Genomic DNA, 27,954 nt, shown 5'->3' with positions numbered 1-27,954 from the left:
TTACGGTCACCATTGTGACCAGTGGGATTAATCAACTAATTTTATTATTTATTTTTCTATTTCATTGAACATTGCACATGTTAAAAGCCATATTTTTTACTCAAAATGTGAGTATTACCAAGTCAACTTGTGTTCTTGGTTCTTGGTAACAATGACAATAAACATAGTTGTATTAGGTTGAAATAATGTGGTTGTGTACTTATTTTTCTGGATTATTATGGATTGAAAACTGAAAACCTTAATGCACAGTAACTGAACTCAATATTTTTAAGTTATGGTAACTTATTATTATATATTTTTTACAGTGTAGTCTTGCGATCAATCAAAACTTATTTACACGATATACCTCACATTCACCCTCCATTCACATCCTGGTGTTCTCCTGGTGTTCTCCATTAGGCCTGTAGGTGGAGCTATGACAGCCCACGTACAGTACACACACCGATGGTGTGTGATGTGTCCAAAAATGAATGGGCAAATGTGAGTGAAATGGTCGCACTGTATGCAGCTGTTTGTCTGCATTGCATCCCCCCCCCCCAACTCAGATTTAGGGTTGATACAACCATCATAATAATATTGTTAATAATAACAATAACGATAATGATGTAATAATGTAAAAATTATCATTAAAAATACCTGATTATGAGAAAAAATATTTACGATGCATGGAATATTGTTGAGGCACACTAGTTACAACTATATTTCAAACAGGCACTCCATGTCAAAAAGGTTGCTGACCCCTGCCCTACAGAGAGTGGTGCGCTCAGCCGAGCGTACCACGGGTATTGCACTACCCCCCCTGCAGGTTCTATACAACAAGAGGTGCAAATCCAGAGCCTGCAGGATAATGAAAGACCCTCACCACCCCAATAACAGCCTGTTTCAGCTGCTGAGGTCAGGCAGACGCCTGCGAACCCCAGCTACTAGGACAGAGCGGCTTAGGCTCAGCTTCTTCCCCCAGGCCATCAGAGCCATGAACAATGAACATTGAGTGCTCAGAACATTGAACTATCCACACACAAGCACACATGAACACACACACGACACGCACGCTGTGCACGCTCACACACGAGCAGCCACTTAACACTTTAACATGAGCGGGCACACACTCATGTCGCACACACGCACACTTATGGCCAAAGGAAAGGACACTTTAAATTAGAATAACAGGAACAGTGTATTGCACTACCAAAGCTAACTAGCATGTCCCATATGCTCTGTAAATAACTATGTACAGATACCGAGATGTCACTCCATGTTACCTGTTACCTGTTTACTGCACAATGTTTTTTTTTTTCATTTTTTGATTCTATTATATGTTGTACCACTGTATTGCACATCGTTGCAGGCAAGACCACCCGCATTTCATTGTATACCTGTATGCCGTGACAATTAAAACTCTTGACTTGACTTGACTTGACTTGACTCCTGTCTGCAACAGCGGGGGAGTCAGACTGAGAGAGAAGCAGCGCTGTTTTAAGTGAGCATGCTCTATTGAATTGATTGATTGGTTGATTGCTAATTTTATTACTGTACGCCTGGTTTCCAACTGGTTAAGTTTAGGCTAAAAAAATAAAAATAAAAATAGGGCGAAGAAAACTTTTTTTTTCTTATAGGGCAAAGAAAACGTTTTAATTTGTTTTACCTACTTTCTATAGAAGCATCTAAGAATGAAGTTCTATAGAAAGTAGGTCTGCATCCCCTTAACAATTGTGTGTATTGAGCCGTACTGTATTGTACCCATTCTGCATCTGGTAATACAATTTTCAATCAATCAATCAATCAATCATTCCAATAACCACTAACTTCATAATTAAAAACTAAAGAAAAGTTGGATGTGTTAGTTGGTTGGATGTCTTAGTTGAAAGGCAGTTGGATGTGTTAGTTGGTTCGATGTCTTAGTTGAAAGGCAGTTGGATGTGTTAGTTGGTTGGATGCCTTAGTTGAAAGGCAGTTGGATGTGTTAGTTTGCCAATAACACACAGTTGGATGTGTTAGTTGGTTGGATGCACTTCAAGCTGCTTCCACATGGAGGCAACTTCTCTCAATCATTCCAATAATACACAGTTGGATGTGTTAGTTGGTTGGATGCACTTCAAGCTGCTTCCACATGGAAGCAACTTGTCTTTTTTGTAGTTGTGGGAACTACTTTTTCTGGCGGATGGTTTTTTCAATAAATCTTCGATTAATGTGTGTTTATTGTATAGCAATAAGGTTGGATGAATATGGCAGTTGTATAAAAGCATTACACCACTTGCAGTCGTGATTTGTGAACAATAAACCATGCCTAGGGGGGTCTAACGACCACCCCTAGGCATGGTTTATTGTTCACAAACCACTCCTGCACGTGATGTAATGCTTAAATCAGGACAAATTAGAAGAGAGGAAGGGTGAAATACTCCAGGGTGGCGCTAGGACTTTTACTCCTACAAGAGAGCAAAAGGCCCAAACGTTAGTCAGTGGTGCAGTCGTAATATGACAATAGCCCAAACGACGCGCGCGCATGCGCACAGATTTATTTTTATTTATATTTTTTTATATTGCCTTGAAATAGAGAAGCTGAAAAAGGTAGCAGGATGTAGCCTTCAATACATAAAGAAATGATATTGTCAACAGATATGGTTGAAAAACAAACAATGTTTTAAATGTAATAGTAGTTACAATTTCTTTAATTGAATCAACTTAAACTAGAAAAGTAAATACAAACTAAATTTTGCTGCTTTTTAATATTCTTCCGATTTCTTTCTCTCCTTGGCATTCTGTAATCATAGAATATAGGCCAATGCTAAACCCACTTTTAAGTTTACTACCACTCTTAAATTAGCTTTAAAAAGCTATTCACACTGAGCTTTAAAGTGCTATGGGTATATAATTTGTGCAAATTATCCAAAAATAATTTGTACACTTTATTTCTAAATTGAGAACACATGGTTAGCATAGAATCAGCTAAGCAAGGTAAGGTTTAGTTAGCTAGCCTACAGTAGCCTATGTTGATACCCACCACTGTGTCCTTTATGAAAAGGTTGGATGGACTTCCCCCTTACATCACATCACTGTTACATTTACATTTTACATTTTGTCATTAAGTTCTGTACAACAAGTCAGCAGGAAGGGTACAACTCTTACAACTGAGTAAAATGTTCATCAAACAGTGCTGAAACGTGGGGTCTGCAGTGTTGAGTGCCTAGTAGTAAAGACATATTAGTATAGTAGGAAGAGTGCATGATAGCAGGGCCGGACTGGGGAAATAATTCAGACTGGGAAATAGTGCGAAATATAGTCCCAGTCAGGCCACTTTTTAAGCGGGGGGTCTGGGGGTCCCCCATCAGGAAATGTTTTTGTTACAAAGACTTAATTTCCTGCATTCTGGTGCAGGAATGTTTGAAATTGTACCCTTTAAGTGCCAGTGTTTGGCATCACAAATTATATATAAAAAAAAACACACACACACAAAAATGTAAATATCTTCAATATATCAAATGCAAAGTGGATTTTTATGGGGGGGATTATTACAGGCTAGCATAATGTCAATGATTAGCAACAACACTGATTTCGATGGATTTTTAGTTTTTTGTAATGTCAAATTGAAAAAAAATACTCACTCTTATTAGGGAACTAAATTGTCCTCTTCAAAAACTCCATAAAAATATGATATGCTTTTTCTTTCATACATCTTTTATTCAACTTCAGCCCTGATCATAACCACCACGTATTCAATACATTTTCGAATTATAACCCTTTAAATGCCAGTGTGTGTGATGGCATCACAAATTATTGTTAAAAAACACAAAGATTTTTATATTTTCAATATATCAAATGCAATGTAGATTTTTCTGGGGGGGGGTTATTACAGGCTGTGTCAATGATTAGCAACAACACTGATTTAGATGGATTTTTTGTTTTTTGTAATGTCAGATTTAACAACAACTCTTTTCAGAAAAATGGGAGTATTTCATTTTTGGTTGACGTGTGTTTCATGTGTCATGTGTCATTTTGAAGTGTCATGTTAATGTGCTATACAATTAAATTAGATTGATTGATTGTCACAGTGATCTCCTGGTTGTTCCCCACTTAGGTTATCTAACTATCGCGTCACTGCAACTAGAAACACTGGCCTGGCCTGTTTCTAAGTTATGTATATATATATATATATATATATATATATATATATATATATATATATGTAGCCGGTGTGATCTTACTGCGTTGTGTATTTTCGATTCGACCCCTGTTAAGGGATCGCCCTGAATGGGAGTTGAACCCCGGTCTCTCTGCACCGGGGCCGACATCACAAACCTCTGCGCCAAGAAAGGATATCCCTCCTAAGCGCTCAGTTTGTATGCCTCTGGGGAGTGAGTTTAACTTGCAGTACCGCTTACTAACTGCGGTATCTCGGTTACACTCACCCCCCTAAACTCACTAGCTAGCGGCACCACGTGTAGCCGGTGTGATCTTACTGCGTTGTGTATTTTTGATTCGACCCCTGTGGCTCCCCACCCTCCAGAACATTTACAACAAGCGGTGCAGGGGCAAGGCTAAGAGAATCATTAAAGACTCCAGTCACCCGAACAACTGCCTCTTTGAACTGCTGCGGTCAGGCAAGCGATACCGGAGTCTCAAGGCGAGCACAGAAATACTCAGAAGAAGCTTCTATCCCCAGGCCATCAGGCTGCTCAACGAACAATGAACACTACACAACAACAACCATCAAACGCACATAGCACACACATCCACATGCACACACTCACTTTAAACAAACACACTGTAGCACCCACTCCACACACTTTATAGCACACACTCACTTTAAACAAACACACTGTAGCACCCACTCCCCACACTTTATATTTATTGATGAAGGATTGCACTACAACTCGTACACCTTACTGTAAATTGTACCTAAATTGTACCTCATCCCATTTCTGCTTTGCACTATATAGTATTGTACATTAGTACACTGCATAGTATTGTATATTATATGGTAACTCAGTTACGTCTATTCTGCATCGAACATTGTACATATGTCTATACTGAACACTGTGACCTCATTTTCTACTTCTAATTTACATGCTATACTATGTTATTTGATACTATCTTGTCTAGCACAGTCTCTGGAGCGTAACAGTAAGAAGCATTTTGTATGAAAGTATTCTGTACTTCTGTATGACAACTATTAAAGAAACTTGAAACTTGAACTTGAAACTTGAACTTGTTAAGGGATCGCCCTGAGTGGGAGTTGAACCCCGGTCTCTCTGCACCGGGGCCGACATCACAAACCGCTGCGCCAAGAAAGGATATCCCTCCTAAGCGCTCAGTTTGAATGCCTCTGGGGAGTGAGTTTAACTTGCAGTACCGCTTACTAACTGCGGTACCTCGGTTACATATATATATAATTTCTTTTTTTTACAGCACAGGCCAGGCCAGAAAACTCCCGGTGCTCCCGATGGCCAGTCCAGGCCTGCATACTTCCATCAATAAAAGCACTTGCAGTGTACATACATTAGTATTTAGTAATGCATAATTGGTAAAACAAACTCAATCTTTGCAACTTCAAAGAAAGCTTGCTATATTACCTCACATACAGCAGTAGGGTGCAGGGTTACAGCTCAGACTGCATTAAGCCCTCTGGCATCTGAACATTCAAGAGGGGACATGTCTAAAACTGACAACTGAAATGGATGGAATATTGTAGTGACAGGCTGCTCAGAGTTGTGCCTCAAGTTCCCAGCATGCTTGGACTTTGTGCCTCAGTTAAACTAACTTACTTACCTAAAGGATACATTGGGGGGGAAATAGGGACAGTGCAGATCGAGAAACATAAAAATGTTAGCTAGATATTTCAGAAATATATTTAATGGCTAAATATTTGCTAATGGCCATATAATGTGTTTAGAATATAAGCAGGGTTTAAATATTTTGCAACACCCCTAGACCAGGCGCGTATCTAGACCAAGCACTGTACTGGGGCACAGGGGGATGCCAAACACGCAAATATTATTTTGCCGGTTTTGGGTGTTTTTTGGGTGATTTTTGTAACTATTTTTTTTTAACTTTATTTCGGTTTTAGCGTTAGGTTAGATGCCTCCATCTGTATGGAGAATGGGAGGGGTTTGTCTGATGTTAAGGCCTTGAGAACATCACCCACTGCCTTTGGAGCAAGGATGTCTTTGACCAGAGCCTCTGCCTTTGTTCTTCCTAAAGTCATTTTCTTCACTATTTTGGAATCATGTAGAATCTTTTGATTGAGCTTGTTTTTTTTAAAGAAAAAATGTATCATTTAGATGCCTTTATTTCATATTCAACGCAGACAGTAGGCTATATATAGCAATTTATTTTATTAATCTTATTAAACTGTAGATGCTTTACCTTCTCAGCCACCACATCATTGCAGGTATACCATCATACCATCTTGGTATCCAAGCTGATAAAATCACTGCATTAATAGAAGTCTTTTCAGCCATCTTTTCCTGAGCATTATTAGCAGTGAAGTGTTAATAATTGAATAATCCATATAGGATTAGTAGATGAATAGCCAGTTCTTTATTTGTTTTAATTTGATGTACATGCTGATACATGTCATACAAGCAGGGGCGTATCTCCCGTGGGGGACATTGGAATGTGTCCCCCGCATTTTTTCAGAATGCAGTTATGTCCCCCCCCCCCCTTCTGACTACCTGTCCTATTATTATGCAAAGAGGAGTAGATGGGGGTCGCATTCTTGCCCTTGCCTAGAGCTAAACCAGCAGCAGTGACGACACCAGCAGTGTGTGTGTGTGCAGTGGTGCGTTCCTGAAATCAACTGGGATTGCACTCGCTATTTGCATATCAATAGCGCCGGTCGTCAGGTGTGTTAAATACGACCGGCGCTATTGATATGCAAATAGCGAGTACTTATCTGGGCAGTGAACAGTGATGTACCTGAACGCGTTCAATGAACGATCGTTCATGAACGCGTTCGTATTTTGGGCGAACGTGAACTGAACGTACTGATTATCCGCTAAATGAACATAATTGAGAACGCGTTCATTCTCAGCGCTGTGTAACGGAGTTCAAAAGTGCGTTCATTCTCAGCACTCTGTTATAACGGCGTTCAAAGATGTGCCAGATTTCATATGTATTTCAGCCGAAAACCCAGTTAAAATACACCGTAAACAGGCTTTAAAATTATGTGGAAAACCAACCGATCTGGCAACATGCCTGTCAACCCCTGCTACGTCATCAGACTCATCACAACAACAGCTGAATCTGCGTCTGCGAGCAGAAGCTGAGCAGCACTCGCTCAGAGAACTCTACCTCTTGACGTCGGTGCTTGGGGATTTAAAATAGTTTAACGTTAAAGTCAGTACTGACTCAGACGGAAACAATCTAACGTTTGTCTGTAAACTTTGTCCACCCGGTTTGAAGAAGCAAGTCCCCACATCGACGCGACCGCGACGACGTCGACAGCAACATTGAGAATATGCAAACGTCCTGTTTTAGTTTTCATAATAAAGACAATTCAAGCAAAGTTGTTCCTCATGTTTTTGAAAATATACTGTAGAGATGAAAGCTGCAGTGTGGACTGAATGCGCGGTGGCAAAGCGTTATGGAAATGCCAGTATTCTGATTGCTGTCTGTGTGGTTCAATATTTTTTTTAAATAATAGTTTGCAGCAACGTATTGAAAAAAGAACTAACAAAATGGGCCGTTCAATATCTCCTTTAAATATGTTCGAAATGTCAAACAGACATGGGTACCTACAGGCTACAGTCTATCACTACTTTTGGGAATCTAAGTGTTTATCCAGGTTCTGGGGCCAAGTGATTGATTGATTGAACACTTTATTAACATATTGCAGAATGGGTACAGTATAGTACAGCTCAGTCATGAATTGAAAATGGGGGACCCTGATGTAAACAAGACGAAAGTCTTTCTCTGGTCTGCATCCCCTTAACAATTGTATGTATTGAGCTGTACTGTATCAGGGTCCCCCATTTTCAATTAATCAGGACATACATGACATACAGATAGACAGTACTGCTACATCTATACATTTATGTCATACCAGATTTGCAAATACAGTACTGTTTGTGATACAAAAAAGATAAAAAAAATGCGGTATTGCACCCCTGGTATTTAAAAAAAAATCTAGGTAGAGAGGGGGGGGGGGCCCCCCCTAACCCCCCCTAACCGTCCCCCCAGCAACGTCACTCGCCACGCCCACAAATCTGTCCCCCGCACACCGCACACCTGGAGAGAGAGTTACGCCACTGCATACAAGTAATATTCATACTTGTGTGGTGTACGCGTTTTGGTTACTCACCCAATATGTGTGTGTCTGGTGAACCCACAACATTATTGGGATTTTAAAACAATAAAGCCATAACCATTTATGTAAAAATACTTAATACTTAACATATGTTAACTGTTATCTCAATTACAACCAATATAGACAGTATGGTTAATATTAGCCATTTATCTCAGCTAGATCACATTTATAAATACAAGTGCTATTTGTTTTGTGATAAAACATTTAAAACAGTATGAATGAAACAAGGTGGGGGCAGACAGTGAAGGTACACAGTGAACCTTTTTGCTTCATATTTACCATGTTTACTTGTTTTCACCTACAATTTCCACACGTTCGGGTCCAGTGTATAGTGCACCCAATGAAAACGTGTTATTTTATATGCTCTTCACAGAAAATGAGCCAAGCCCAATGAGTCTCACTTCTATTAGTAAACATTGAAATCTGTGCGCCACACTAACAGCTCGGGTTGACAGCTCGAGCTGCTTGGCTCGGCTGCGCATTGGTTTTTTCACACAGACGTCGCATTAAATGAACAACATTTAAAACATAATTATTATTGTTTTTACCATGATCTTTGAAATGCGGGACATTGTTCTGTTGCAGTGGGACGCGGGACGAACGTTCCATTATCGCCTCGGGACTGCGAAACGCCTACTATGCCTTTTTTTTTGGGAAAGCCTGCCCTAGTAACCTGCATCACATTTTATCCACTAACAGAGCAGCCATTAAGACACGTTATTTAATTTTCTTGCTATGTTTTCACCACTCAATAGGGCACTTTAGGTCCCCCTTGTTGACGCAGTCCTTGCCGTCCTGGCTCAGGGCAGGTTCGACGAACATCCTCTGTCAAAGATGACGTCGTAGTCAAGAGTGTTTAAAACATGTTATAATCAAAGCACGTTCAACAGTGTAGCATTAAGCTAACGGCCGCCCTCGGCCGATAGCAGCAAGCTAACGTTTCCTAGCCTAGCCTAGGTAGGCCACGACTAGCACGCAAGCTAACGATTCCTAGCCTAGTGATCACAACAGGCCAGCGCCGCAGCTAACAGCTGACTGGCTAACAGTAGGCCACCACTAGCACGTAAGCTAAGCAGCTATCACCTGAACGTGTACACAATGATATAACAATCACTCAGACAGGCTGCCGTTCTGAAACCCTCCTCACTGTTTAAAGGGGAACTATTTTACTATTTCTTTCACTATTTGGGCACTTTTACACAATTCCTGTGAGTCTATGGAACACTTCTGTAATATATATATTTTTTTTATTCATTGTTTTGTATTTCTAATCAAGTCCTCAAAAACAGCATTTTTCTACCTCAAGATCTCGAGCCGTTTTGAGCCTGGGCTCCTAAACCACTGCGCAGCGTCGTCTTCGCCTGAACATTAACATGCAGCGGTGTCTTTATGACATCACATATCAGCACATTTTCAAATGACTCAGTTCAGTGAGGGTGAATATTGTGAGAGGAGAATTGGAAGAATGCGCCAATATGATAATTTTGAGACATAGATCATATTAATATAAGTTCACATAGCTAGGAAACAATGCTAAACACTCAAAAAGGCCATTTATAAGATAGTTCCCCTTTAAGAGAGAAGAGAAACGAAATGTTAACACAGTTTCACAACGGTGATTTTACCAACACCCGGCGGGGCCAGCACAATTCCCATGGGCTGTAGCTGACTTGAACACAGATCTTCCGCTAACGAACATCCATGCCCATATTTCCTCGTGAGGGAATACTCTCATTTGTATATAAAAGAAGGGGCCTCACGGTGACAGAGAAACATCCACTCGTCCAGAAAACACAGGGATCACCAGTGTTATTGGTCGTGGCCCACTAGTTAACTATAATGGGCTTCAGACCAAGGTCTTCCGTCGCCTAAGAGGCTGAACAAAGGACCCTAGTCTGGGGCCGGTTTTCATAAACATTGTCAACTAGCCCCCATAGCACTAACAGACAAGTGGAGCTCGCCAGCAAAAACATTACTCACCAAACCTGGAACCCACCGCTTCTCACAACAGCGGCGCGTCCTACAGTCCAGCTGTGCCTTTACCGCAACCAGCACACAGCAAGGACTGCAGTTGGAAGGCATGTAGCGGCGCAAACTCCCAATACGAAAACCGGTGGAGGATTTTTAGAATGATCATCATCTTCCAGACACTCCAGTACGAAGACAATATCGCCGTATTTTCTCGAATATAGTGAGAGAGAAAATAAAGATATGATGTCAACGTATCGCTTGTTTTCCAACTCTTCTCCTACCATCACATCACGTCAAGTGGGGATCTACCGAGGCACTTCCTTGTGGTGAAAGCGAGAAAGGAGGAGAGCAGGTGACCACACACCTGCTTATGTAGGTGAGCTGATAGGGGTGTGGTCAGACAAATATTGGGATTAAAGGTACATTGTGGTCTTTATTCAGTGCGCGTGCACGTGTGCGAGGACAGTGCATGAGTGACACCGAGCGGAACCGACTATGATACAGAACCTGGGTTACATCAGCAGTTGTTTGTATTGAGCTGTACTGTATTGTACCCATTCTGCAATCTGTTAATAAAGTTTTCAATCAATCAATCAATCAAAAGGTCAATCAGCAGGGAGGATTTGGCCGGCACGTGCAGTAGTGAAGAGGAGGGGTCCAAGGGCTGAGCCCTGTGGGACAGCTGTCTGTAGGGGGTGGGGGGCCGACAGGGTACCTCTCCAATCTCCATGATACTTGGTAGGAGCGGTTGTCAAGGTAGGATGACAGCCATGCCAGCGCAGAGCCTACAACTCCCATTCCTGCGAGGGATCCGAGGAGGATCTGATGGTTGACTGTATCGAAGGCTGCTGACAGGTCCAGAAGAATCAGGAGAGGAGAGGCCCTTCGCTCTTGCTAAATGAAGAGCTTCTGTGACTGCTATGAGTGCTGTCTCTGCGGAGTGACCGGTCATAAAGCCTGACTGATTATGGTCTAGGACAGGGCTATTCAACTGGCGGGCCAGATCCGGCCCGCGGGATGATTCTGACCGGCCCGCCAAAGATTACACGATAATAAAAAAAATTAAAAAAAATAAAAAAAAATATCTTTTTTTAATATTTTATTTTTTTACTTTTTTCTTTTCATGTCAACGTTAACACGCACAATTGAGCCAAAAGTCACTCAATTAATGACAGATTTCATTGATAAATTGAGGGAAAACTTTGCAAGTCGATTTGATGAATTTGACATGTCCAGAGAATTGATGCATTTTGTGAGCAACCCATTTGCCAATGTAGCTGCTATTTCCACAAAAGGACAAGAGTTCCTTGCATCACTTCACATTGATGAAGGTCTCCTGCAACTTGAAATAATTGACATGCAAGCATCATCTGCTCTGAAGCAGGCACTTGAGAATGAATCCACCACAACATTTTGGATAAAGTGTATTCATTTCAAGACATTCCCCAAAATAAAAACGCTGGCAATATCTGTGCTAACAATGTTTGGCTCAACATACACCTGTGAATCCAGTTTCTCTCACATGAATGCCATTAAAACAAGCAACCGTGCCTCCTTGACAAATGAGCATTTGCATCACTGTTTGCGGGTAGCCCTCACTTCCTATGAACCCTCTTTCTCTGCCATTGCCCAGTCAAAGAAGTGCAATCGCTCTCATTAGATGTGTGTATGTAGGCTAGGCCTGTCTGCCCCCCACCCCCCTGATGTTTGAGAGTTAAGAGTGGACAATAAGTGCTGATAAGATGCTGTGATTTGCTGTTGTTGCACAGACATGAAGCACTTTTTCATAAGCTCAGCTGCACTATAAATGTGTTTTTTTGTTCAAGTGTTGATGTTAGAATGTTCAGATGCACATCATGCACTTGTTTGTTTTTTATTTTATTTTTATATTGAAATGTTGAAGAGGAGATGTTGCAGTTGTTGCACAGTCATAAATGAAGCACTTTTTGCAGGAGATGTTGCAGATGTGGCACATAAATGAAGCACTTTTTTTGAAAAGTATACTACTTTTGCAATGTAGTTAAATAAAAGTTGTGAAAATGTGGTTGCGTGTTGTGTCAAGTATACATATATTCATAGCACGGGGAGGCGCCGTGGCAGTCCGGCCCCTGGCCCCTTGGGTTTCTGACAATGTGGCCCCCTGAACAATTAAGTTGAATAGCCCTGGTCTAGGAGGTTGTTATGTAATAGATAATCACTGAGCTGGTTGGATACAGCATGTTCAAGTGATTTAGAGAGGAAGGAGAGAAGAGAGACAGGGTGATAGTTATATGACAGTGGGGTTCAGGGTTGGTTTTTTGATGAGCGGTGTGACTGGCTTGGTCCCCAGGCTGTGGTGTGGAACTCTCTCTCCCCCTCCATCCGAGGCTCTGACACCTCTTCAAAACACACCTAAAAACATACATGTTCACACTTGCCTTCACGCAACACAGCAACAGTAGCCCACCCCCTGACTCTTTTCTTTTAAGCCACAGATCCCGTTGTTTTTGTTTTTGTTAATTTTCTTGTTACCGTTTCGTCCAATTGGACAGCACCTTGCTTCTCTTTTTTTTATCTTATTTGTTTTATGTTTTCCTGTTATTACTATACATATATATTCATATTTTTAATGTGTGGCCGACGTTAAATCATTTATTTAGTATGGGCGATATATATATCAGAGCAGATTATACGTTTAATAATAATCAAACATGCTGAAACTCACCGCAGCTTCCTCGTAGCGTTGGGCGATCAGCGTCGAGCAGAAAGTTCGCTATTATGGGATGTTAATATATGCGATCCATGTCCAGGTTGTATAATGCTATATACGTCCAAATCATGTTGTTTATCGAGTTATTGGCAACGGATCGCTATCCAGTGTGTCGAACTGGAGTCCCGCTAGCGATAGCGAGTGGCCGGACGAAATATGGTTGAGCACCACTTCCGGCGCGTCACTTCCGGTTTTGGTGATTCGCAGATCGGCCACCAGATGGCGGTCTTAAACCGATAGCAGCTTATCTTATCTAATCTTACGTGGATGTTTGATCGGGTAGTGGCACACGTGGTACCACCACGTAAGATTAGATAAGATAAGCTCCTATCGGTTCGATATGATGTGATTAATGTTAGCTTAGCATGAAGCTACCACGACCACAACACCAGAGCTAGTTAGCCAAACATTAGCCGCCAGCCACTTTTTCCTCCGTGATGGTATAAAACTTGCGATTTGGATTTCTGTGTTTGTTTTGTTATTAGTACAAAACGTAACATAGCAGCTTCAATTTGGGTATTCGAGAGATGCCCATGTCTGCAGGTGTTTTGTATGGACATTATGTCAAGTCAATCAGGGGGAGCTTCTTTTAATCATATCTCGCATTAGAATCACCAGAAAGGCTTTTGAAATAGTGAAATGCCATGTTGGCCTCAATATTTTCAAAACAAATCGTATGAAAATGTTATGAAATGAACAAGAATGTGTGTGTGTGTGTGTGTGTGTGTGTGTGTGTGTGTGTGTGTGTGTGTGTGTGTGTGTGTGTGTGTGTGTGTGTGTGTGTGTGTGTGTGTGTGTGTGTGTGTGTGTGTGTGTGTGTGTGTGTGTGTGTGTGTGTGTGTGTGTGTGTGTGTGTGTGTGTGTGTGTGTGTGTGTGTGTGAAAACTAGCCATTACTAGTATACTAGCCATTTTCACATAATGGCTGCAAATGACCACATGCATCCATTAATTTCTCAACACACACATGCACACCACACTAAGGCCTCCATAAAAACACTCAAATAATTTTAGATACAAATATTTTTTGAACGGTATGCAGGATATAAGCAGTAAACACACAAGCTGTGGCCGCCGGAAATAGATGACGCAATGCGGCCATCTTGAAATTTTTTTTTAATCATGCATATGTAAATGCCCATAAACGGGCCTATATGAAAATAATTCTAAAAATCTAAATTCAATCTGCAATGGCGTCGTTTTCAAAAAAAGCGTGTTTTAACATGAGTCAATAGGGACGTTTTTTACACTGTCACTGCACAAAACATTTTTATGTATCAAAAATTACATTAGCATTTATGGGATGGAAAATAATGAACCCTTAGTGTTTTTTGTCTTGAAAATAAGCCACGCTTCAATCACACAAACTGGTATTTAAGGGGTTAAAATCCTGAAAATTAATGAATATTTTATATGTATGTTGAGGACTGAAGTTAATAGTGGTATTCATTCAAAAAAAAATGTATAAGTAAATATATATATATTACAGTAAAGTACATGGGACATAAAACGTCCCAAGGGTACACAACGTGCAGTGTTTTAGTGGGATGCACGAAGGTTAAAAAATATATTTTCTTTTTTTCTCTGAATGGTGACATTTGCGTGATCAGTTTTCTCTCATTTCACATTTACATTTAGTAATTTAGCTGATGCTTAGGGGGGGGGGGGTTCGCCCAGGGCGGCATATAAACTAGGAACACCACTGGAAGTGACTCCCTTCGTGGGAGTTCTTTGATTTTGGAGCAGGTGATAATCTGAAGTCAGTGATTGAAACCAATAGATGAAGAATGAAATAATGCTCTCAATAAAAGAGCTGGTGAAGGTAGACATCACTATAAGGATTTGGCTATTCATGCAGATAAAAATAAATAGGAAATGGACTGAGGTGTCACAATCACTGAGCCACTGAAGTTGCTTTCAATACTAATACTAAGACTAACACTGCTGACCTTTCAGTACCTTGAGTAATATATACCTCATATATTTAACATCCTCAATGATGGTTTCATTATTGCATCAACAACAGTAGTCCTTAGCTATTTATGGTATTAAGCTGAACTATTGAATAAGACATGGACATGACATGCCCAAAACTGGGTCATAAACTACTAAAGTATTGACACACACACTTATCTTACCCCCACACTTATCTTACTGTGCTACAGGCTAGTCCCAGGCAGGAGTGACTACACTAAAACCATTATACAATCTTTACAAACAATCTAAAATTTCTTGATAAAATACCATCATTGTACCATCATTCAAAAGTAATAATTTATTGATCTTTGACAGTTTTCATTGCTTTGCAGACATGTGCAGATATGCCCGATTTATTTATGATATTGCGCCAAAACTTAAGCAATATGTGTCATTCTGCAGGGATAAGGCTAGATAGACCAGAGCATCATTCTGCAGGGATACGGCTAAAGAGACCAGGACAACATTCTGCAGGGATACGGCTAGAGAGACCAGAGCATAATTCTGCAGGGATACGGCTAGAGAGACCAGAGCATCATTCTGCAGGGATAAGGCTAGAGAGACCAGAGCATCATTCTGCAGGGATAAGGCTAGAGAGACCAGATCATCATTCTGCAGGGATACGGCTAGAGAGACCAGAGCATCATTCTGCAGGGATAAGGCTAGAGAGACCAGAGCATCATTCTGCAGGGATAAGGCTAGATAGACCAGAGCATCATTCTGCAGGGATACGGCTAGAGAGACCAGAGCATCATTCTGCAGGGATACGGCTAGAGAGACCAGAGCATCATTCTGCAGGGATACGGCTAGAGAGACCAGGAAATCATTCGGCAGGGATATGGCTAGAGAGACCAGAGCATCATTCTGCAGGGATACGGCTAGAGAGACCAGGACATCATTCTGCAGGGATATGGCTAGAGAGACCAGAGCATCATTCTGCAGGGATAAGGCTAGATAGACCAGAGCATCATTCTGCAGGGATATGGCTAGAGAGACCAGAGCATCATTCTGCAGGAATAAAGCTAGAGAGACCAGGACATCATTCTGCAGGGATAATGTTAGAGAGACCAGAGCATTAGTCAGAGGTGACTGCTCAGCACATTTTAGAAAAACTGTTTTTGGACAATCTGCATTTTCATTCAGAGCAGCAGGTAAATGGAACTCAATCCCCTCCCACATCAGAACTTCTACTCGTGCACAAGAGAGAGCATCCTGACTGGTAACATCACCTCTCAGCTCCAACGAGCAGGGCAGTTTCCTAAGTCATGACAACAAAAACAAACATCTCTTAGAGTCTCGTTGGCAAAAACCCTTATAGTACAGACAAACCATATATATATATATATATATATATATATATATATATATATAATATTGAAGCCCACAAACCCCACCCCTCTTCTTCGGAGACTTGAACTCAAAATGTGTATTATACTCGTGGTAGGCCCCCAGCACCCCGTCTATAAGGCACAAGGCTAATTCCCCCTAATACATCTGGGACGTACCAAAAACAATATCTTAATATACCCAAAACAAATAGCTCTGCATTTTTGTTATGAGAGTCGGTTGTTAGTTGTCACAGACAAAACATGCTCCCTGTATGCTAGATAATTTATGCCAGTAAGCTGGTTTATCATAAAATGGAGTAACGGAATATTACACTAGGAATGTAATAGAACTGTTTGATTATGACACATTCTCAGAAACACTTTTCCTTCATTTTACTGTTGGATGTGGAGATTGACATCATGTTGCAAATACCAGTCAACATCTTTTGCTTTGAAGTCAAATAACAATTTCACAACGCAATGGCTCCTATACAAATATATCTGCTACCAAATAATCCCCCCATTCTCGAAAACATCACCTTTTTGGAGTCCTTTACCACAAGACTTATCTTGATAGTAAATGATGTCTACTCGTTGAGTGCATTTAAAGAGTTTCATTGTCTCTTGCAAAGTGAAAAAAGCAAAGAAATACATAGACTCAGTGTTTAACTGTAACCTAAACAAAGGATAAGTGCTACAAAGTAAGCCTGAAAAGTGACTCAAAATAACTGAAAACAAACAAACGCGCACGCCTGTGAGAGACATATAAGTAGGCTGTATAAGATGCCTGAGATCATCTGATTGGCTAATGCCACCTGCAGTTAACTAGTCAACAGCATGATGGTAATCCAATGAGAGGACTGACATCAATAAAACCATTATAAATAACCATTATTCTACAGCTAAATCAGACATCCGTCCTTCAATCTTGTGGGTATAGGGCCAATACAGGAAGTTGAGTAGTTACATTCCAGACAGTTTTGTAAAGCTCAGTTGATATAACGCAAGCAAATTTTCCTAGTTACTTTCCCGCAGGGTTTTTGCTAATCGTGCAAAAAAAGGAGAAGCGTTGTTTATTGATATAAACAGAAACCTCAGCCCAGATGTTATCAGATTGTATTTTCATTGCTATCGTCTCTGCCGCTATTCAGTCCAATGGTGGCTCAGGCCTTGTCTAGCCAGAACCCTTCTCCCGTTAGCTGAAGCTAATGATGATGTGTCATTCCCCCCCCCCACCGGCGAGGGTGAGAGGGATGAGAGTCTCCCTATGTAGCCCTATGGCGCACACACAAAGCATGATAATAAAGGTGCAATCTTGTGGGATAAATTTGACAATCAACCCAAAACCAGCAGCATAATCACTGATTATTACACAAGAACTTTTTGACTTTTACTCAGAAGTGTGTCTTACTAGTTATGCTATACTGGCCAATATGACTTACTGCCATAGTGAAGCGTCTCTTTATATCAGTTTATAAACCAAATATACATTGAAAAACTCTCTGATTCCCCCCCCCTTGATTCTAATCACCCTTCAGAATCATAAATCATTATTTGGTTTTTCAATTAATTATACCCAAAAATAGGGCCCCTCCGTCTGCTCCCATTATACCTGTCTCAATGGATAGCAAAAATGAACCCTTGGCCCATGATGGAATGAGTTTGAGACCCCTGGTCCCCTTTAAAAAAAAAAGTACTTAAGTACACTCAAAAGTAGGACTTTTTGATTCTCACTCATAAGTGTGTTTTTGGCCAGCCACCTTGTACCCACTTATACACCCGCACTGCATACCCCTGTATGATAGCACGCACAATAACGTCTGTACACACCCGCACATAATTCTCCCTTACATATCTGTAGATACTATATCTATACCTGTACATGTCTGTATAAAAGAAATATGTGATACGTGCTCGTATCTCTGATCATATGCCTGTTTTATTTTCTGCTGTTGTCCCATGCTCTGCAGCTGCTATTCGTCCTCCTGCACACTGTTTTCGTGCTCTAAATACAGACACTCCGCTGAATCTCCACACAGCTTTTAATGACTTTGTGCTTTCTAGTGTGAATGGGTATAACCCCCTAAATGTAGATGAGCTTGTTGCACTTTTTTTTTACATAATAATATCCCCATTTACTCACTTGTTACACTGGATATTGTCAATGTACTTTACTGTTACCTTTCACTCTAACACACTGCACTTGACCTTAACCATGATGAAATTGAAACTGTTTGGATTGAAATCTTATTAGACAGGGCGAAACCGGTACTAGTAGGCACAATCTATAGACCACCAGAACAGAGTGGGTTTTATGACACACTTGATGGGTGTTTAGCTGGGGTGGAGGGGGTAGAAAAAATTCTTATTGGGGACTGGAACACGGATATGCTGCGTAAATCAGCACCCGTCTTCAAGGCCTTCAGTAGATTTTCTGACCTGCACGGTTTCAGCCAGCTAATCACACAACCCACAAGGGTATGCGATTCGACACAAACCACCATTGACCTCATTTTGACCTCTGACAAGTCCATGATCTCCAGTAAAGGGGTGATAGCATGCGGGTTAAGTGATCATTATATGATTTTCTGTACCCGCAAAAAGCTAAAACAGAAGGCCGGCTGTCACAAAACAGTCACATCTAGAGACCTCAAAACTTACTCTAGAGAGGCCTTTAACCTAGAACTGGGGAGCATGGACTGGTCAGATGAGCTCAGTGGTACACAGGTTGAAGAAACATGGCTTGGATTCAAAACCAAATTCACAGCAATACTCAACAACATGGCACCGATAAGAACCACCAGGGTTAAAAATCGCGCTGAGGCATGGATGCACACTGAAATACTGGCCGCTATGAAAACCAGAGACAAAAAATGCTCTGAACTTCATAAAAGTCAGACAAAGCTTTCCAAAAGCTCAAACAGTGAACTCCAAGCCCACGTGGTTGAACTAAAAATCCAAAGAAACAGATTAAGAAATGACGTAAACACCATGATCAGAACCGCAAAAAGAAATTTCATCAACGACAAAACTGAGGAAAACAAAAACAAACCCCGCGAACTTTGGAAATTACTCAATAATCAACTAGGCTGCAGTAAAAAACTTAAAACCAGATTCTCAAACATAAACATAAAGACGGACAACACGCTCATCACAGACAAGCTGGATGTAGCCAATTACTTAAACATCTTCTTCACAAACATAGCCACAACACTGGTAAACAAACTACCCTCCCACTCAGGGCATTATGGGGTAGAACACATAGTAGCATACTACAAAAACCTAGGGGTCCACAAAGACGACTTCAAACTTGAAATGGTAACAACCGATGAGGTACTCAAAAAATTGAGCGCCCTCCAACCTAACAAGGCCACTGGCCATGACAACATCCCCTCCAAATTCCTCAGAGACGCAGCAGCCGCCATCACCCCAGTCATCACACACATAATAAACCTCTCTATAAAACAGGGGCACGTCCCCAAGGACTTCAAAATTGCGAGAGTGACCCCTCTACACAAAAAGGGCAGCAAATTAGACCCAGGCAACTACCGCCCTGTTTCTATTCTTACCTCCATCTCGAAAGTCATGGAGAAAATAGTCTACGAACAGGTCGAAAAGTACCTGGCGGAAAAAAACCTAATCTACGAATTCCAATCTGGTTTCAGAACGTCCCACTCCACTGACACATGCCTCCTCTATTTGAACGACCACATCAAACAAGAGGTGGACGCTGGCAAATACTGCGGCATGGTCATGCTGGACCTACAAAAGGCCTTCGACACTGTCAATCACTCCATTCTAATGGACAAGCTAAAAGCAATTGGTTTTGATAGCCTATCAGTGAGCTGGATGCAATCCTACCTGGAGGGGAGAGAACAGATGGTAGAGGTAAACGGTACTCTATCCCCCCCCCTCACAGTGAGCTGTGGTGTTCCACAAGGAAGCATACTAGGACCGCTACTCTTCCTAATTTATGCAAATGACATGTCGTCAGCCTGTGACTGCAACTTGTTCCTGTTTGCGGACGACTCAGCCCTGCTGGTCTCTGACAAGAACAAATTGCAGGTTGAAAAAACCCTCAGCACGGAACTAGGCAAAATCTGCATATGGCTCGCTGATAACAAACTATCATTACACATGGGCAAAACAGAGTCCATTCTCTTCGGTTCAAATAACAAACTCAGCAAGACCGACGGCTTCTCAGTTACAGTGGGTGACAATATTGTCACAAGGAAAGACGAAATTACCTACCTGGGTTCCATCCTAGAGGCAAATCTTTCCTGTGACAAAATGGCATCCAATGTAATAAAAAAAGTCAACCAACGAACTAGATTCTTGTACCGGATCTCCTCTCTGGTAAACAAGAATACCCTGAGGACTCTGGCAGGAGCACTCATTCAAGGGTACTATGACTATGCGTGCACCTCATGGTACCAAAGCACCTCAAAGGCGCTTAAAACAAAATTACAAACATCACAAAACAAACTGGTCAGACTACTACTTGACCTGAACCCCAGAACCCACCTCACCCCTGCCCACTTTGCCAACCTAGGATGGCTTAGAGTAGACGACAGAGTACAGCAACTTGCAATGGGCCTGGTCTACAAGATACACTATACGACCGGGGTGCCCATGTACATGTCAAAATACTTCCCAAAGGTCAGTGAATACCACAACCACTACACCAGAGGAAGCTCAACAAATCATGTTAAACCCAGATTCGGCTCAAACAAGGGACTAAACACGTTTCGCAATTATGCCACAACAATGTGGAACGCCCTACCCAAAGCTGTAAAGGAATGTGAATCCCTGCCCACATTCAAAACCGCCCTTAAAGAGCACCTACGGGAGGCTGCAATTCGAAACTGGCCACCGTAAATGCCCAAAACCCCCACCACCTCCTAATAGACAGTCTCCTCCCCACCGCATGTATATATTCCCTCCCCGCCGTATGTATATTCCCCTCCCACCCACCCACCCCCTCCTAATGTACAGTCCCCTCCCCATCATATGTATATACTCTGTCAGGATCTAGGGGTAACAGTACTGTATATTTGAATACCGCCTATGTCACAAATGTATCAGTACTAAATACCTATATGTCCCTATGCCATAAATGTCATGTATGTTATGTATGTCATAAATGTCTATATGAATTGAAAATGGGGGACCCTGATGGAAACAAGACAAACGTCTTTCTCAGGTCTGCATCCCCTTAACAATTGTATGTATTGAGCCGTACTGTATTGTACCCATTCTGCAATCTGTTAAATAAAGTTTTCATTCATTCATTCATTCACTTTACTATTACATCTACACTCTGTTTGCCACATTTATTCCCACTGTACTGTATTTGTGCTGTATAATGACAACACATTTGACTCTAATCTAATATCACCAACCTACACCCAGGTTTCCCCTTCTGTTAGACTTTGTCATAGTACTGAGACTGCTCTTTTTTTTTTAAATGTCCAATGACATTATTTTAACTGTGGACTCTGGGTGTGATGCCATCATGGCAACACTGGATTTTGACCGCCTTCTCAGATTTTGAGATGGTACCCATACTTTCACTTAAGTAGAATTTCTGGGTACTTTTACACCCCAGGTAGGATAGTTCTATGAATTGATCACAGACATGTAGGATAGTTCTATGTATTGATCACAGACATAAGTGTTAATTTATGTAAAGAGAAATGTCCATCGTCACTAATTTCTGAGTACTTTACACCCCCACTAAGAACTCCTACAGAAATTATGATGAGTATTTTGGTGGCCGGTACTATGTGATGATGAGCAAAGATAGTCCAGCTTTTTAGTTCAATAACAAGATACTAGAATGATGTAAATTCACCCATGCCAATGTCATCACATACTAATGATGCAGATAAAATAGCTAGAATTGTTTATCCCTTCTCATAGTGTGCATGCATGTAAACATGTGTATGTGTGTCATATACTCTGCCTGCTACATCATGTCCTGGGTCGATGCCTCCCCGCAGTGCCGTCCAGTCAATGCGCTGCTGGCTTCATCCCGCCTTGCAACTCTGCCCTCCACTGCGCCTTCTTCCGCTCAAAATCCTTTTTATACAAGGCCTATCTCCTCGCTTCGGAGTTGATGGTCGTCGGCGAGGCAGTTGACGTGGTGGGACTGCCGGTGACACACACGGAAAGGCACCAAGCCCAGAGTCCACTGCAAGCCCCGGACACACCGCCGTGGGGGAAAAGAAAGAAAACAAAATGTTACAAACCAAATAAACAAACCCAAAATAAAACCAAACAAAAAATAAAAAATAAAAACCACAATAAAATATGTGGCAGACAAATAGTTTCCTCTAAACACTTTGGAGAAAAAAGCTCTGTGAACAGCGTACTAACAACGCCCCTATCTTATTTCTATTCAGAAAAACTGCAGTTTGACCAGATAAGGTGGTAGAAACTAATCATACAACAAAGCACCTGTCTCCTATCTCTTGGTATTCCCCACGCACGGTCAACTTCCCGCCTGTCTGTGAAAGAAAAACAACCAATGTAGCAACCCTGGGAGAGTGATGGATGGACTCCTTTACTGGTGTTTCATGAATGTTTATTTCAATTCACAACGTAAGAGCTGAAGTGAAAAGACAGAGAAAGACAAAGAAAAGATACTCAGAAATATATACATTATATACATTAGTGCCACATTCACATTGTTCAATAAGCTAACATAACACTTGACACAAATGGCTTCCAATAACAGTGACATAGCCAATACATTAAATTAATACAAATATAAAGTAAACAGCCCATATCAATAAATAGGACAAATAGACATCCCAGTACCTTGTCCTCTCTCTCTCCAACAGGGGCTTAACCATAACCCACATGAAAGTCTTCTTTTCCAGATCTACAATCAAACAAAACTCTTAAAATGCTGGTACTCTGGACCTTATTAAATGTGTAGACAAGCTAGGAATTTGCAATGACCAAGTTAGCTAGAAAACAACGTATTTTCACAGTAGTAGGAATAACTTTAAGTTGTCAAAACACAAACAAAAGTGAATTCAAACCAACATTAAAACCATAGAAAGTGCACAGCAGTTACCTTGTAGACCATTTCCATATAACAAAAGAATACAGAAGATATTCACGGAGAACTCTATTTCCTTGTAACGTTCATTTGGACCGTAAAGCTGAGCTCATGCTCGCGGTATCTGCTTCCGGTTAGCTACTTCCGGTTTGGCGGTGCTTCAAAATAAAGGTTCCCTATCACACACAAACTGAATGACGCTACCTGGAGGGTCGTTTACACTCCCACCAATCAGGAGTGGTTTATATTACACTGTAAATCCGACTGATTCCATAATAAGGAATAACCTAGTTGGCCTGTAACCCCAGGTAGGGAGGCTTAGGGGGTGCTACCACTTGCCCAAAGTGGACCCCCAGACCAGTGGATGGAAGGAGTCATCTTACTTCTCCATTCTAGTTCATTACGGACTAGCCACTGCCGCTAATTCTATATGATCTCTGATTATTCGAGAGATTAGTGAGTTAGATTTATTCTTGTGGACGCGTCTCTGAATGCGTGCGATAGCTCGAGTAGCGAGTGACCAAGAAGAAAACGTAGACAAGTGATCAACTATAGTGCTTTGCTCCTTGGTCATTGTGCTAAGTGCAAAGCACTTCTGACTTCCCTCATGTATCCCAAGACTACTTTCGAATCAGTCCAGAAGAACTCCTCAGCACCAGGAGAGCCAAATTCCTCTTTGAGCAGAACCGGTGCCACAAACCCGAGGGGGTCGTACAGGGAGGCTACTGTTGACAGGATGCCGCGGCGTGTAGGAGGCTGTTCTTTAAGGTTGACGTTGAGACAGAAGTTGTCAGACACTGTGTCCCATTGAATCCCAAGAGCTCTTTCAAGTGGCAGCTCATCAAAGGTGAGGCGCATGCACTTTACGTTGGTTGCTCGTTCAGAGAGCAGGATACTCTCGAGGACATCTCTGTTGTTTGACACAAACTTATGTAGACGGAGGCCACCTGTGGCACAGAGTTTGCGTGCTTCTTTGGCTAACTGAATTGCACTCGTGTTTTCAACACTTGTGACCCCGTCGTCCACGTAAAAGTCTCTCATGACGAATCGTGATCTGTGCGGGTAGGTGTGTGCCTTCTCCTTAGCTAAGTGCTTTAGTTCGTAGTTGGCACACCCTGGCGAGGAGGCCGCACCGAACAGATGCACCTTCATGCGGAACTCCCTGGGCGGTGAGTTCAGGTCTCCTTGCTTCCACCAGAGAAAGCGCAAGTAGTCTCGATCAGCTTCCTGAACGTGACATTTTTCAACATCGCACATCAGAGCAACTGGGTGCTGGCGAAAGCGGATGAGCACTCCACTCAAGTTGTTCAACATGTCGGGCCCAGAAAGGAGGTGGTCATTGAGGCTTGTTCCTTTGTAACTTGCTGAGCAGTCAAACACAATGTGAAGTTTGTCGGGTTTCTTTGCGTGAACGACGCCGTGATGGGGAATGTACCACCTTTCGCCTTCTCTCCCACCATCTTCGACTGGTTCTGCGCCCCCCTTTCCAATAACCTCTTCCATGAACTTGACGTATTTCTTCTTGTACCCTTCGTTGCGCTGCAGTTTCCTTTTAAGGTGAATCAGGGCTGAGTTCTTATTGTTGGGGAGTCTGTTTTTGAAGGGCAGGGGCATTTCGTAATGGCCTTGTTTGGGTTTCCGTATTCCTTCATCCATCCCTTTCAGAAACGTGATGTCATCTTGAGACACTGGTTTTCCGTCTTCACTGCCGTCCTTAAAGTCTGACTCTAGAATGCGGATAACATCGGCCGGTGTGGCCGGGGGTAGCTCTTTAACTGTGGTTCTGTGGCACATGCGACTGGTGCTCAACGAATCCTGGCTTTGAGCTGAGGGCCCCACGATACTCCACCCTAGATCTGTCCGTACAGCGTATGGTTCCTCATCTGCTCCGAGGATGACTTGCCTTGGAGCCATGGCTCTCGAGCAATTATAACCTATGAGAAGACCCACTTCGCAGTCTTTTAGTGTTTGAATTTCGTCTGCTATTCCTGCTAGATGACTCCATTTCTTAGCCGTCTTACAAGTGGGGATGTGTGCACGGTTTACGGGTATGCAGTCCTTAGTGTAGGCCACTGGAAGATCGACTTGAGTGGCAGAGCTATATCCTCTTACACGAAGGCCGCAGACTCTCTCACTTGTGAGAATTGTGTCCTTTCCGCTCATGGTTGTCAGCTTCAGTTTAACTGGATGCTTGTCTGCATTAAGACCGTCACTCACCTCTTGGTCGATAAATGTAGTATCGCTTTGAGTGTCGAGAAGAGCGTAGACAAGTCTCTCCATAGTTGGGTTACTTTTGGAAGAAACCCATACTGGTAGAATCATTGAAGTGCTGGATGAGCCTCCAACTGCTACACTGAGGGATCTTGCCTCAGGGTCTTGATCTGATTCTGTATCAGGTGCAGGCCTTTCTTCTCTTTGATAGTTGTTATCATGGAGGGCTGTAGGATGTTTTCTCTTGCAGGTGTCACAGGAGTGACGATGGCGACAGTCTTTCGCATTGTGTCCTGGCTTTAGACATCCATAGCATAGTCTCTTCTCCTTTATGAAGTTGCGTCGCTCATCCAGTGACATCTCTGTGAATCTTTCACATGCATGGAGCTGGTGTCCGTCATCTCCACACTGAATGCATGGAGCCATAGTCCTAAACTTCCGGTTCTCATTGTCAGTGTCTGCTTGAGTGGCAAGAACGCTGGCGTTGTTTCGCTTAGAGTCTCTGACATTTCCTTTATCGGCACTAGTGGCTGATGAGTGTAGAGCTTGGAAAGACGTGATTGGATTGCAGGCAATCTCCGCTTCAGTTGACATGAATTTTGTGAAGTCCTCGAAAGTTGGAAATTCTTGACGTTCATTCAAGCGTTTTGTGACTTGACGGTTCCACTGAGCGGCTGCCCAGTCTGGCAGTTTGTAAATAAGCTTTCGGTTCTCCTCACAGTCGTTGAGTATGTCAAGACCCTTGACATGAGGAATGGCATCCCGACAGGCATTGAGAAAATCAGAGAAACTCCTGAGTCCCTCTGCATCCTTAGGCTGAATCCTCGGCCAGTTGGATAGCTTCTCTCTGAATGATCTCTGAATGGCAAATGGCTGGCCAAAGCGATGATTCAGCTTATCCCAGGCGTCTTTGTAGGCTTCCTTGTCATTACGATAGAACGTGCCATCTAGGAATATTAAAGGCAACCAACTTGTGTTCGGCTTTTCTCTGATTGGCCGCGCCCCCCCGCCCCCACGCGCAGGCAAGCGCAGCCGTCCCACATCCCAAATGAAATCCAAAGAGCAAGTGCGGCAGCGCGGCAGCGCAGGCAACCAACTTGTGTAGTGTTGGGCTGCTGTTCCAACGCACTTGTGTTGGGCTGCGGTAGCAGTGGAGCGCTGCTGACTGATTATTATGTTTCGCGTTTTTAACAACCAAAGTTAGATTCACTCGTCACTGTACATGTATAAACAAAGCCCATACAGTTATGAAATAATAAACACTGACTATCTGACTCTTACTAATAAACACTGTGTTAGGACTATAAACACTGTTAGGACTATCTGACTCTTAATAATAAACACTGTTACAGACTAGTGTTAGGACTATCTCGATTCACGCGTCACTACTGTAACTAGAAACTCTGGGTGTCACTGTACATCAGTAACGTTATTTCGTGTTTTTAACGTCAGCGGGGCGATGCGGTGGTTAGTCCCCGGCTTCCGTGCACCGCCGCCGGCTCTACTCGGTCCAGCTCCAGCAGCAGCGACCGTGCTCTTCAATGACAGAGCTCTCATATTTTGCGAATGCATAAACTATATCTTAAATTATGGCTATGTGTCTAATATGGCTGTCGCTTATCAATGACTTCGCGACAGCCATATTAGACACATCGCCATAATTTAAGATATAGTTTATGCATTCGCAAATATGAGAGCTCTGTCATTGAAGTGGGTGGTGGCAGCTTACTAACAGTAGCGATTTTTATTGTTTTGTCATGACCAAACATAATCCCAACATAGATAGGAGGTGTACTGTATGTCAAATGTCGGTCATGTGGTGGAAGTGTTTAGTACAGTCACACAACAGAACACCGCTGTAGAGTACAGTCACACAACAGAACACCGCTGGTTCGACCAGCGCTTTTGCCGCGTCTCTCTTTGCGCGAGGGCGTGTGCTAGTGGATTGATTGATTGGCCGTGTGGCCAATCAGAGAAACGCTGAACGAAAAGCTGAACACAAGTTGGTTGCCTTTAATATTCACACCTCCCGTGCTGGGCCACCAACATACTTCTTCAAGTAGTAGAGTTTTTCAGCTGGGGTTATTGCTCTTTGGTCGATGAGTGAGGTAAACGTTGTCTTCCATTCGATGAACTGTATAGGATCACCATTGAAAACGAATGGCTCTGGTGCAGGAAGCCTACTCAAGGCTATGCTGTCATGGAAGACCTGTGCGAGAGCAGTGATGTCAGAATGAGAGGTTGGTGCAGCATGAGATGGAAAGAGTGTGGCAGCAGGTGCGTTCCTCATCTCTGCATTGCTTTCATTGATGTGTTCGGCAGCTTCATGTCTGATCTGATCGTCG

At 42.3% G+C, this 27,954-nt stretch overlaps 1 protein-coding gene across 1 annotated transcript in view; it reads right to left on the bottom strand.

Moving 5' to 3' along the window:
- Positions 1–25,312, bottom strand: part of LOC311229573 (sodium- and chloride-dependent GABA transporter 2-like) — a gene marked incomplete at both ends in the record, with an annotated part of 171,149 nt that extends 145,837 nt beyond the window's left edge. Inside the window, one exon of the mRNA XM_084315649.1 lies at positions 23,999–25,312. Within this exon, the coding sequence (XP_084171775.1) occupies positions 23,999–25,312 (1,314 nt within the window). The remainder of the gene's footprint in view (positions 1–23,998) is intronic.
- Positions 25,313–27,954: the final 2,642 nt, after the last annotated feature.

This window comes from Notolepis coatsorum (genome assembly GCF_963971535.1).
Source record: "Notolepis coatsorum genome assembly, chromosome: 6".
Lineage (NCBI taxonomy): Eukaryota > Metazoa > Chordata > Actinopteri > Aulopiformes > Paralepididae > Notolepis > Notolepis coatsorum.
Note: the sequence above shows the minus strand (reverse complement) of the source record. Positions and strands in the feature narration are given on the sequence as shown.